The sequence below is a fragment of the Cibotium barometz genome, chromosome 14 (genome assembly GCF_041138505.1).
Source record: "Cibotium barometz isolate CiBa-2024 chromosome 14, ASM4113850v1, whole genome shotgun sequence".
NCBI classification, from domain to species: Eukaryota; Viridiplantae; Streptophyta; class Polypodiopsida; order Cyatheales; family Cibotiaceae; genus Cibotium; species Cibotium barometz.
The window spans coordinates 55,450,231-55,463,802 of NC_141059.1; the positions used below are offsets into that span (position 1 = coordinate 55,450,231).

The 13,572-nt window shown below is 41.6% G+C and overlaps 1 protein-coding gene across 6 annotated transcripts in view; it reads right to left on the minus strand.

The window, feature by feature from the left end:
- Positions 1-3,560: 3,560 nt before the first annotated feature.
- The window catches only part of SWEETIE (HEAT repeat-containing protein), a 147,147-nt gene continuing 137,135 nt past the window's right edge, over positions 3,561-13,572 (minus strand). For 5 of the 6 annotated variants that reach the window (XM_086808884.1, XM_086808886.1, XM_086808888.1 and 2 more), the window contains 15 exons: positions 9,688-9,756; positions 9,499-9,555; positions 9,281-9,367; positions 9,053-9,181; positions 8,755-8,955; positions 8,191-8,670; positions 8,033-8,101; positions 7,811-7,908; positions 7,406-7,505; positions 7,157-7,292; positions 6,437-6,720; positions 6,189-6,335; positions 5,937-6,101; positions 5,550-5,675; positions 3,561-5,475 (listed from right to left, as the gene is read on the minus strand). In XM_086808884.1, coding sequence (XP_086665010.1) covers positions 4,357-5,475; positions 5,550-5,675; positions 5,937-6,101; positions 6,189-6,335; positions 6,437-6,720; positions 7,157-7,292; positions 7,406-7,505; positions 7,811-7,908; positions 8,033-8,101; positions 8,191-8,670; positions 8,755-8,955; positions 9,053-9,181; positions 9,281-9,367; positions 9,499-9,555; positions 9,688-9,756 — 3,267 coding nt within the window. In that variant the 3' untranslated portion in view covers positions 3,561-4,356. The remainder of the gene's footprint in view (positions 5,476-5,549; positions 5,676-5,936; positions 6,102-6,188; positions 6,336-6,436; positions 6,721-7,156; positions 7,293-7,405; positions 7,506-7,810; positions 7,909-8,032; positions 8,102-8,190; positions 8,671-8,754; positions 8,956-9,052; positions 9,182-9,280; positions 9,368-9,498; positions 9,556-9,687; positions 9,757-13,572) is intronic. The other variant, XM_086808885.1, reaches the window with a different exon arrangement.

Below are 13,572 nucleotides of genomic sequence, written 5' to 3' on the forward strand. Positions count from 1 at the left end.
CAAGAAGATGAGTTCATCATGGTATTAGTAGAGGCACACTCCGGAATAGCCGCATGACATTTTGCTTAAGAAGTTCCTGCTCGCAAAGTACTTCAAGCAGGGCTATGGTCGCCTACATTATTCGAAGACGCCGTAGAATTTGTGAAAAGATGTGAAGAATGTCAACAATTTTCTATTCCGCAATAGAAAGATAGAATGCTGCTTACCCCTATAATTGTGAGACAACCCTTTGAGAAATGGGGTATTGATTTTGTTGGACCCATTAGTTCAGCTATGCATCTATCATAAGCTCTTTATGTGATCATGGCCATATATTATTTCACCAAGTGGGCAGAGGCGAGAGCCTCTTCAAAAGTTGATGCTTGAACTACGACCAATTTCTTGTATGAACATATCATTTCCAGATTTGGCAGTCTACTAGAATTAGTCAATGACCATGTTTTGCATTTCATCAATGAGGTGATTGAACATTTACTCATGGAATTCCTTGTAATCCATAAAAAATCATCACCTTACTATCCACATGAAAATGGCCAAGCTGAGAGCACTAACAACATTTTATGTGCTATCTAGACCTTAAAAGCTAGTCGAACGGATTGGGAACACAAGCTAACATCAACACTATGGGCCTATTGTACGTCATATAAGGTAGCAACGAGATACATTCCCTTTCGTCTAACTTATGGTATTGATGCAATAATGCCTATGGAATTCTTAGTTCCGAGTTTGTGTATTGCGGTACAAGCAAGGCTTACAGACAATGTGTTAGCCGAGAGGCTGATTGACTTAGAAAAACTTGGAGGAAGAAAACCATTCACCCACGTAAACAAGGGAGTGCAACACCTCCAAAAAAGATCAAGCAAAGCCAAGTGAAGCCACATGCACAAGAAACGCAACAAGTTCATGAAGATTTAGTAGATGTACTCATCTATTGGATGGAAGGAAAGCTAAGTTCTCACTCAGAACTGAAACATCTACAACAACGCCTACCCACAAGCTCCAAAGTGTTAACTTGGTTTCCTTGGAAATAAGACAGAAGGAAGGTGATAAAGAGTACCATCTATTGGATGGAAGGAAAGCTAAGTTCTCACTCGAAACTGAAACATCTACAACAACGCCTACCCACAAGCTCCAAAGTGTTAACTTGGTTTCCTTGGAAATAAGACAAAAGGAAGGTGATAAAGAGTACCCAGAACTAAACATCTACGACGACGCCTACCCACCAGCTCCAAAGTGTCAACTTGGTTTCCTTGGAAAGAAGATAGAAGGAAGGTGATAAAGAGTACCCAGAACCAAGCCATAACTTCCAATTTAAATGGGTATAAGGTAAAGGTTTATACATCTCACGTCATAAAATGTCCAACCCATTTGATGCCGTGAAACAAGTTCATATGTTTCACATTCTTAGTTATCCTCCTCTCAATGCATATTATTTTATTTGGAATGTTTGAGCATATAGGACTTCCTAGGGTATCAACAAGTGCACGCATTAGGGACGAGGTTTTCACGTCGTAAAAACGCTCCGAGTTTTTTCACAACGTGAAACGCTTCAGGATATTTCACGTCGTGAACCGCCTCATGCCAATTCATGCCGTGAAACGATCAAAAAGCTCCCGCAAATCGACTTCAAACACGTGGCATGCCCAATAAAGATGGTTGTCGATGCCGACAACCAAAACATAAATATCTCATCTTTCCTCTTTCATGCATTTTCATCATCATAATCTTCTTCGAGAGCTTCTTCTCCATTTGATTGTAGTCATCATCTACGCTTCATCCTACCAGCACTCCGCCATATTCATATCTCAAGTAGGAGCTCTAAGCCTTACTATGTGATTGCTTCAATCGTTGGTGCTCATGCAATCATGTGTGCACATAGTCACAGAGTTGTCACGACAATCAAATTACATATGCTGTTCATGTCCCTTTTATTCTTTTGTTTTTCCTTGCATGTTTCGAATGATACTTCCTCTCACATTCCAAAAATAAAAAGGGATTTGAAACCGTGAAACAACGGTCTGCTTTTTCACGCCATCAAATCCCCATTTGAACTTTCACGAAAATACAAAGTTGTCATACACCCACCTCCTAATGATTGCTCACGCAATCAATACAATCACTAACACACCTCACAAAACTTACGCCATGAAATCTACTTTGCCATTTCACGAGTTAACCAGTTCACGGGTTAACATTTCACGAAGTAAACATGTCACGAGTTAACCAGTTCACGGGTTAAAATTTCACGAAGTAACAGTTCACAGGTTACCGGTTCACGAATTAACAATTTCATGAATTAACCATTCCATGCCTACTAACACTTTCACGTCGTGAAATGCAATATGCAATTTCATGTCGTGCACAGCACAAACTAATTCACGTAGTTACTTGCTAATTCACCACATCACTCCATTATTGTTGTTTCTCACCTTACTAACACTCTTTCCATCATACATCACCGATTAAAGCACCACTCACACACAAGCTCCTACCCGTCAACAACGACTGACGCTCTATTATGAATAGTAGAGATGGCTACCACCGAGGATTCTAACCCAGAGTACGAAGGAACCCTGGCCGTGACTCAAGCCAGTGCCACAAGATTACAGGCTGAAAAGAAAAAGAGAGGACCCGGAGGAAACAAATTGACTTATCTGGAGCCTTATGCCAAGAATCTCAACGGGACCATGCTCCAGGAAGCCATCTAGAAAGAACAAGGCAAGATTCTATTTCCGTACCATAACCCAGAGTGCTTGAAGATATTGGAAGATACAAAGGTTCAATATAAGTTGGGAAAGGTTGGGCTGGACAAGATGGCAGAAGTACTACCCCGCACATTCAACCAATCTCTGTGTGCATAATTTTTGAAATCTTACGACAAAAATATCAAAAGGAAAACGATCACAAAGCTGGATGGCTCCACATCACAGGTACACATATTAGAAGGAATGGTATGAGAGGCGCTTCAACTGCCACCATCCATTCCCTCACATCTTCATCACATCAACCAGATGCCAATGGAAGATATGTTAAAGAAGATTGCCTAAGAGGTAGATGAAAGAGCTTGTAGGGCCATGTCCATGATCATGCAGGTAAAGCCGATGGACAGGTATAACAGGATACCTCTTCACAGAATCGCAGAGGTACATGAAGAGAAGGAAGAGGATTGGGCCATAAAGAAATGGAGCACTACCTCAAGTCCCACCAGCCAAAGGTGTTCAACCCTTACCTTCTCACCAAAATACTTAGCCATGCAGGCGCCATCCCAGCATCCCACTACCCCAAGGAACTCAGGAACATGAAGCATCACAGGCCCAAACACAACAAGAGGAAATGGTGGATCTTCCACACCTCACAACAACAGATTTGCAGCAAGAATAAGCTGTCCTTAAAGATACCAAAGACATCCTAAAGGAAATAACCAAAGGAGTTAAGGAGGGTAAGAAGCTGCACAAACCCAAAAAGATGAGAGACAATATGCAACAAGTGGAAGTGGAGACCAAGCACTTGGCAGAGGCCGGTTGCCAAGGACATAGCTTCATATCAGGCAGCGCTGGGTGGAACACCAAACACCATTGAAGGTAACCACCACTCTTGACCCCCAATTGGGAATTGAAAGCATAAGCTTCACAAAAAAATTATCCTCGGAATTCACGGTTCCAGAGTCAATACTCCCAACACCACCTTCCAGCCCCGCCACCTTGGTTTTCAAAGCCACAACATTATCATCATATATAAGATCATGTTGTATGGTCGGGTGGGGGAGGAACAATAGGGCATTGAGTACACAATTGAATCCAGAGGCATCAATACATCAAAGACGTAAGAATTCATAGTAAGATATTGCTAAACATAACACCGTAGGACTTCCTTCTGAAGGATTTAAAGGGTCGAAAAGGAAGAGAAAGAAGATCCAGTAGACATAGAATCTAAAACCCTAAGCCCTTCACTTTGATGTTCAGCAGATTGAAGATGAGAATGCTTCTGAACTCTTACACTGGGTAAAACTGTTAAGCCATTGCCCTCAATTTTTATAAAGAAGGAAACACATCCAAGAGATTTAAGTCTAACGCATTTGGATGGAGAAACCTGTGCTGTAAATATTGATGTACATGAGCCTCTCCCAAGGCTCACTGTTTGTAGGCATAAAGAATGGATGCTGAAGCCAAGAGATAGAAGTGAGCGACCACATGGGCTATCCTGCCCACTGCAAACTATGCAACCGCCATGCCTCCAACCTTGCACAAATGATGCTAACGTCACACCCAATATGCCCTTTTTCATCTTTACTTCAGAACCCTTGTACTTACACGGAGGGGAATTAGACTCAAAAGTCAGACATGAAGTGAGAGCTGTTCATTGTGTCGTGGCTATTTCTTCAGAATGAGTATCATCTTTTAAGGTTTCTGCAGAGACAACATTGCCAACTCCTGAAGTTGCAAAGTTGGCACTTTCAGTGTCAAGGGAGTTTCTATCAAGCACTACTCCATCTTCTGCACTGTTCTCTTCTGATGTTCCTGCTTGCTGCTGTAGATTAGTCTCCTCTTCTTTGTCCATGCAAAAATCAGTCTCCCTACTTTCTGGGACCTGATTAACCATGCCTGCTTGCCCTGAGCTTGATGCGACTCTTTCATCGAATTTTGAGTAAATCTCTGTGCAAGACTTTTCTTCAACACAGTCTGCATTGAATGAAAAGGACCTTACACTAGTATTCTCTATGGGCAGCTGGTTCAGACCCAAAGAAAACTCCCCTTCAAATGCATCTTGATCATCCACCCTTAAGTCGTCAACCCCACTTTCTAGAACCTGGACCTCCATATCTCTAAAATCTTCTGCTTGCATCAAGCCTGACTCACCCTCTACATCCAATCCTGAGTCCTGGTTTCCTGAGAATTCCTGAAGCCCTTCTTCGTCTTTTGGTATTTCCTTGACACACACTGTGTTCAACGAAAAGGAGTCCTCTTCATCTAGGCTTGAACTTGTATTGTCTGCTGGGAGCTGGCTAAGGCCCATGGACAAGTCACCTTGAAATGAATCAAAATCGTCCTCGGTATTGGTCATAGATTCATTTCCCTCTGTGTGAGCATGTACACTCTTGAAAGATTTTTCTTCGAAAAAACCAAACTCGTTCTCACCATGGGCCCTTTCTGGAACACTTTCAGACTGGGTTTGAGATACATCTGTATTTGTTTCTCCACGAAATACGGCAAACTCTTCTCCATGCATTGATGTCTCAGCAACAGGATGTGATTGAAAGTCATCCCAGTCATCATCATCCTCACCTTCTTCCTCATCATTTTCAGCTTTGAATGAAGATTGTGTTACTTGAATAGAGGAGCTTGGAGGTGCCTCTGAACTTGATGTTGATGTAGGCGGCATAAAGGGGACCACCAACTTTTGAGCGGTAACAGGGAAAGCTGCAGGAGCTCTATCGGGAGTTGATGCTTGTTGAGATACGGAGGCTCGTATAATGTCCTGTTCCAAATGCAACCATCATGTATATGCCCACAAAAGAGAGTCTGCAAAAGAAAACATGATGATTCAATTACCTGCAGTTTCTGGCGCAAATCGGTTGGCATATCCAGCAGAACAGATCTAAACTGTACTGCACATTCAGGTTGTGAAGCAAGGTGCATAACCAGCTTCATGGCGACTGATCTCAGTCCTGCTGCTATCTGTTGGAGCCAAATCAAAACATAACACATCCAGCATAACAAACAGTAGCGATCTGCTTGTAAACCCAGTATAAGTGAAAGGCCACTATGTGGCATGGCAACTGATTGTTGTTTATTGAGAATTGAAATCATGTTGCCATTACTGGAAGACAGACTGAAATTATGTTTCCATTACCATTAAGATCATGTTTAGAGACGTCAAATGAGAAAAAAGGCAGAGGGGAAGAGGAATGAGGAGTACTACAGAAAATGTGAGAGTACCTGCAAATCTTCATTTACATCTGCTGATGCGGCAGCAATTATGGCAGGCAGAAGTACATGCAAAACTTCTATTTGTGCTTCGTCACCCTCCACTAAGGAATGTAGCAGTACCAATAACTTCAAGCTCTCACCAACTGAAGTAGCTGCTTTAGCTGTCAAAGGAAACTGAAAGACAATTTTTCTCACATAAGACACTGACGTAGAGACTGAAGAACTCAGTACCAGAAGGTATGCAATCAAGATGACTTTGACCTTTATCAGGATGTACACAACACCAACAACTGCTGCACCAAGCTCTCTTATCAACAAAAGAGCCAGTTCATAGCTTGATCCTTGCTTGTGTTCAGCTATGGCTGTCTGTGCCACAGTACGCAATGTCTGAAGGCCAGCTAGCTGGATCTGCAGCAGCACATCGTGCATCTTAATGCAACTAATTATATGCATTGTAAGAAACAGGCTGGAACACCCAGTAAGCAAAGAAATTGCATTGATGAATAAACCTCGGTCTGTGGGGCTGTTAATGCACAGTGAAGGCATTCAATACACTGTTCCAAAATTGAGTCTCTGATAGAACTTTCAGATATTCCATCTGAACTGGACTTTTCTGCATCCACAACAATTCGAGCAATTGCCAGTAACAGACCCAAAAGTACAAAAAGCTTTGATGCAGTTTCTGCCACATCTTTCTCTATCTTCTCTTCTGTACTGCTTGCTTTAATCAATGAATCCAAGGACTGTGCCAAACTTTGTATAACAGATGGCAATATGGAGGTTTGCTGATCAACTGCGGATTAACCAGAACAACCAACTTTTCTGCTTAGAAACTTGTTGAAAAAGAATGTGCATGTACGCTCCCGAAGAAAAAAGCTCTAAAGCTCAAGCTGTGCTGCACTGCACTGCACGTGCGTGTGTGTGCCCACAGGCCCATGTACAGATGTGCACATGCATGCATTTATAGATATATATTTACATACATACATAGTACGCATGCGTGTGTATACATGTACGTGCGTGTGCATGCATGTGTGTGAACATACAAATATGTCCACAGACAGACAATTATTAATAATAATAATCATAATATGTTCCCTTTTTGTAAACCTCTCTGGTGATTTGCATACATCACCTGTAATTCAGTTTGCTTCAAATAATGGAATATAATTCCATTTGCTTACAATTGTCTATGGTATTTGTCTTGTGAAACCAACCAGAAAAATTACCTGCCGATCTAACAAGCAATGCTGTGAGTCCTGATACAAACTTCACCACAGATGATAATGACCTTCCTTTCACAGAAGCAACTGTGATAAAATTCAGCCCCACTGAAAGCATGATGGGTACCAGCTGGTTTTGTCTCTGTACCACAAAGAGTACACAGAAAAATGTGCAAAATGACAAAAAAACCAATTCTTTGTACATGCTATCTAGCCAAAAATTACCACCTAAGGCTAAGGAAAAGGTAATATTACCTCACAAGATGATCTCTGAGCAAGAATCTCTAACATTTCAAAGATTATGCAGATCATCGCATCAGCCTCCAACAAGCTTGCATCTCCTTCAGCTACAGCACTGTAAGGTAGTAAAATATTGATCACAATTGTAAGCTGGTTTTCAGACTCTTCATAAAAAGGCATCAACAGCAAGCTGTCATGCAGACCACCACTCAGCAAAGACACTGGGAGCATATGATTGCTTGACTTTTATAATGCAAAAAATGCAAAGCTAACAGAAGGTAGAACGAGAAAGAAAGACAGAGATAGGAACCCGACACCAAATCACCTTTGTCCTTAGGATTTTTATGTCATTTAAAATGAAGTGATTGCACTTGCGATATGCAGCTATGCTATCAAAACAGTAGTTATCTGCATTCAAACCTGCATAAGACTTGTTGGGCATGGTACATGCAAGCTTCAATTGATGTGAGCACCCAATCTTCACTCTCAAAATATTCATCTGGAGAATTCTTGAGTACCTGAAATACAGTGCATAATCATAAGCTACTTCAATTGTAGTTTTTTAAACCCTCGAGTTGAAGAATCATGTAGTGTGTTGATGATCAACCAAACTTGGAGCATTTTTTTTCGAATGTACTGAACCTGTTTCAAAATTGGCATTATATACTGCGAAGCTAATAATTGAGACTCGAAGCTAACACCCATCAGTGCCTGAAACAAAAATCAGATAATGAGGTTGTTGGGGCTAAAAGAGGCAAGCATTGACAATAAGAAACTTTCTCAATACTACTTAGTATCACCTGAAAAAGCTCTTGGCATAAATCACTTGTCAGAAAGCTTGGATACTGTAAGCCTTCCTCACAAAGATACTGGATTCCACGAAGAGCAATGGCCTGAGAATCATCTGATACACCTAACACCCAACCCAACTGGATCGCTTTAAACGAGGTGGCACGAAAGCTGCTGGCAGTAAACAAATTACTCCTGCTTTGCTTGTTTCTCCGACACAAAACTGAAAAACACAATGCCCAGAGCTGATGGAATTCGGCTGAAGATAAAGATGCTTTCTGAGAGCTTGACAACAGCCTGCTTTCTGTACCCCTAACCATACCACTTGACCTGGTCATGGAGTTACTGCTCTCATTTTCCAGTGAGGTATCTGCCACGAAATTGATGGTAACAGCCTCGAGAACTACTGGCCAGACCTCATCGAGGTAAGGCTGAATGATTACTGTAACAGCGGGCAACAAAAGACCACCTAAGAAAGGGCTGTACTTTGCCTGCAAGCACCACAATGAAAGAGGTCAAGGCAAGAAATTGTTTGGAATGCTTACACATCAATTTCTGTCAAAAAAATCCTTCACCTGCAGCTGAGATGCTGCAAAGATCCGCAGTACAGTAAAGTCCTTCAACAGGCCTAACCAGAGCTGTCTTAGTCTAGCAGAGTCATTTGCAAAGAGCATCCTCAGAGCTAAACCCTCCTTGATCTTGTTAGAACCTTCCGTTATACAAGCATGTGCATAGCTTTTGATGGCAGCATACGCACCTAGTAAGCTGATTTGGACCTGTTTAAAGAAGCAACAGATAACACATTGGAGAGCTTGTAGAGGTTCATCTGTTATGATGGCCTTGTCTATTGTGAAGATTTGATACAACTCTTACCTTACAACCCACCCACTCTGCATATGAAGGAAACTGAAGGTCTTCGAAGCTATTGTGCAGATGCGACATGAGTGTGACCACACGTCGAAACACCCCAGCATCTCCGTTTGATATGCCACTAGTGATAATCTGAGTTAAAAAAACCTCTTTTAGATTATTATTTTTTGTTTCTCCATGAGATAAAACAGCCTTAAAGACTACATCATTCAAAAGAGTGATTGACTATACTCTTGCGGCAAGTTGCAGTCCAGCCTCTAGTAAAAGGGGCCCAGCACTCAAATCCAATGCTGTTCGTACTGCAGAGACGAATTGAGCCTGCAAGTGTTGCCATATCCACAAGCATGTCTACTTTCAAGTCCCTAGCCTTCGAAGAAAATGGAGCTTCTAAAGCTGAACAAGATGTACCAGACTCTTCTCTCTGATGTTCCATATGGGAAAAATATTACCTGGTATTGCTCCAAAAGAAGGTGGCCACTGAAATCTGGATCCTCTGCTTCTCCAAACTATCAAAATATATACCGTTCCATTAATTATTAGAACAGAGTAACGACATTCTTATCCTGTAATAAGGTTCACAAATAAGTCAAACTTCGTTAGCGAGCGTCTTTTAAGTGGGTATGACTGGTCACCATTACCTTTTGAAGAATTGTAACAAGGAGCATGACACCTTTTGGTCGCAAACTTTCAAAGACGCCAGTTGCAACCTGTTGAACAATCCACATTCAAGCCTTTGCAAAGGGGGGTTGTTGCTATTCATAACGTGCTAATGTATGAATTTCAGAAGCGCCAATAGGTAGTTGAGAATAAGGTGCCGCTAACTAAAGTACTTAAAAACACAATGCTACTGTAAACCCTATATTACAAATGCCCAAAAGTGACACTTGAGAACATATTTAAAGCTACAGTCTAAAATAACTGAAGAGCATCTCCTTGTGCTCCTCTGCAATACGCGTCCTTGGAACAGAGTGCCATCGTATTGCAAATGCCCAAAGGCGCTGCTTGAGAACATATTCGAAGATGATAACCTAAACATAATTACAGAGAATCTCCTCATACTCCTCTGCAATAAGGGTCCTTCGAGCAGAGTGCTACAATGTAGATCTATGTGGCCTACCCCTGCCAGCAGGTCATTTCATCCATGGATTTGAGGCACATTGCCTGGGTAGCCATAGTTGCCACATCTGTTTGACTCCCTACATTTATGATGTGTTCTCCTTCCAGCTAGGTCTGGTCCAGCAATCCACCATGTCCACCTTAAATGCCCGCCTCTTCTTTCCCTCGAAGCAATTGTTTGTGTTGGCTGAACAAAAGAAGTAATCATGTCTCTATGGTGTCCTATATTCAAAAGGAGAGAAAGTTGGCCTGTATAATTGATGGGCTGACATAGAACCAAAAAATCTTTCGAAACTTAACGGTGTGGCTCATAGGACACTGGACATCTGAACAGAAAATGACATCCCTTTTGATCTCTCCCAGCTGACAAATCCAGCCCTTTCTCAAGCCCTTATTTGTAAGAAAAATTCAAGTATATGGGAAAGCGAAAAATTCAAAGCATATGGTGATCCTCAATGCGTGTAATATGAATTGCTGTATGTAGTGAACCCTGAAGTAATCTTCATGCAAATTGTAGTAGAACTGCATATTTGAGGAGAAGAATGGATGTTATATGAAGGTACGCCCTCAAGGAGATCTAACCGTGTCATTGAGTTTATCCTTTGGCTACAAAGATGGAACAGAGGCAGTAGGGTTATCTGGACACATAATAAGGGAGCCTACCAGCTGATTTTGATACCATTTCTCCACATCCATGCATACTACATGTGTCACTATACGTAGAAAAGTCTTAGGTTATCATCTCATGCCAATCTTACCACAAGCAATGAAACTAATTTTTGTGGTTTTATGGGCTGACCAATTGGAATTCCATTCGGAGAGTGTTCAACAATGGAGAGGCAATGCCGGATAGGGACACGTCTGTTGAAAAATAGGTAGAGGGAGAGGAGACACACACACAGGAGCAAACCCTAATGTATATTGCAAACCCTAACCATAGAGGGAAGCCATCTCCCTTCTCACACAATGCATAAAGCCATAATCCATAATACACAAGGCACACTATGAGTTGTGTCCACACACATCTAACCCTAGCTAATGTCCACACACTATGACCAGCTGGATGCAGTCATTTATGTCTCACACATGCTGCTACCTAACATGCCAGCACATAGCATAGCTGGCACACACTGACATCGAGCTTGAATCTCAATAGCCCCTCTCAAGCTCATGATGTACTGCCATAGATGCAGATGTAGATGAGCTTGGGTTATCAAAGCTCTCAACACTCCCCCTCAAGCTCATCCCACGTACTCCCAACATAGTACGGAAGTACTCAAACTTCTCCTTACTAAGTGGCTTTGTAAAGATATCGGCCACCTGCTCGTCAGTCTTCACATACTGTAGATCAACTGTACCATCCAACACCTTCTCTTTGACAAAGTAATAATGGGCCTCTATGTGTTTAGTCCGTGCATGAAACACTGGATTCTTGGCCAACTGTATACTACTCATGTTGTCACAATGAATGACAACTTTACCATCAATAGGCTAATCCAAATTAGCCAAGAGATTGGACAAGTGAACATTGGTGTGGACAAGTTTTGGTCAAGTAAATGTGTGACAAGTGGAAGGCCCTACTTTTTGTGAGAGTTTACGGTTTTAAGAGCTTTATGGTCTTCATCAATCTCTTCCAAGGCTGCATCAAGTTGCATGACTAAAGATGTTTTTCCAATAAAACGATGCTACACATGCTAATTGCATCATTTGTGAGCCCAACGGGGTGTACCGTGACAAACTCAACCACGTGTCCAAGAGATAGAGATATAGAGAGAGAGAGAGGGGAGAGAGAGAAGGGAATAGGGATCTTGCACAGTACACCACATTGAGCGGGGAATAGGCCCCGCCCCCTTTCAGGAATTTATTAAGGAACAATCCACGGGCACGCTGGCCAGGATCAATACAAAACAAACAGATATGCCAATGTAGGATATCCAAGTTGATGTCGATATCAAGGCACGAGATCTCTAATGCCGAGCACACCACGGAGATGACCCTCAAGTATCTCTCACCGGGCTAGTACCAAATCTAATATCCAAATCCAAATCCATGAATCCAAGTCCAATTAATCCAAATCCAAATCCAAGTCCAAGCTATATGTCTAAGTTCCATGTTCATGTCCAAGTTCCATGCCCTAAGCTCTATGTCCAAGTTCTCCATGTATATGCTTCATGTCCAAGCTCTATGTTCCATATCCAAGCTCTATGTCCAAGTTCATATCCAAGTTCAAATCCAAGTTCAAGTAGTCTAAGTTCCCATGAGTAATCTCCACAACTCCTACAATCTTGTTGATGAAGAAAACCATGAAAAAGCTCTTTCTACCAAGAAAGCTAATATAAAACCTGTTTTAATGGTTTTTGGGCAATAAAAACATCTAAAGAGCAATTTTTAGGGTTTTTGGAGCAATTTTAGGGTTTCTAAAATTTTTAGGATTTTTGAAATTCATGTCCGTATAGCTCCGTACATGCGTCCATATCGCCCATGCATATGCCCATACAAGTCTAGGGTTGACTGTACATCTAAAAAGCAAGTTCGAGAAGGTATTGATGGCGAAGAAGAAGCTCTCCATGATCATAACGATGCCCACACACACTCCACGATCTCCTCTAATCTTCAATAATCTTATTCATGGTACTACAAGAGAAGTCCAATCCTTTTTGTATTTGTAAGAGACCCTTCTTTTTGGCAAAAAGCCTTCATGCTTTGCTTTTCTCTTTTGGCCTTTGCTTTTGCTCTTTTTACTTTTATTAATAAAATATTACTCAACTTTCGGTGCTTTGCTTTTTTTGGCTTTAAGGCCTTGCTTTTTTGGCCTTGCTACTTTTTGAGAAAGCGCCTTTTAGCTTTTTGGTCCGGCTCAGTCTCCTCTTTCCAATGGGGTGCCCTTGGCTTGCAGTCAACCCTGTTTCACTTTTTGCTTTTTTTTGCTTTTTGACCAAGAATGGTGCTTTTTCTTAATCAAACCTTATGGACCCTGTCCCCATGTCTTCTTCCACCTGTCTGGTATCCGGGCATGGATTTCATCATGTGAAAAGAGCTAGGAGGACCAAATGGTTACATCAATAGTCTTCTCTAATCATGCCAAAAAAGATTTAGAAGCTTCATTTACACAAATTGAATCATGCAACGAGCCTTTTCACCAAGATTGGCATTCTTGATCTTTTGCATGGTATTTTAAAGCTTTTCATGTGCAAATCAATTAAGAATTGCATGATTCCCTTTCCTTCGTCCCATTGAAGTTTCATGCATTCCACACATATGCATATTTCACATGGAATACAAGCTTGGATGGGGATTGAAGCCATTTATTGGGAGCTTTGGAAAAGATACTCAAGCAAGAACCATTGGAAGACCATCGAGCTAATGAACCATGAATGAGTCAAACCTTTCTCTAATCCAACCTCTTC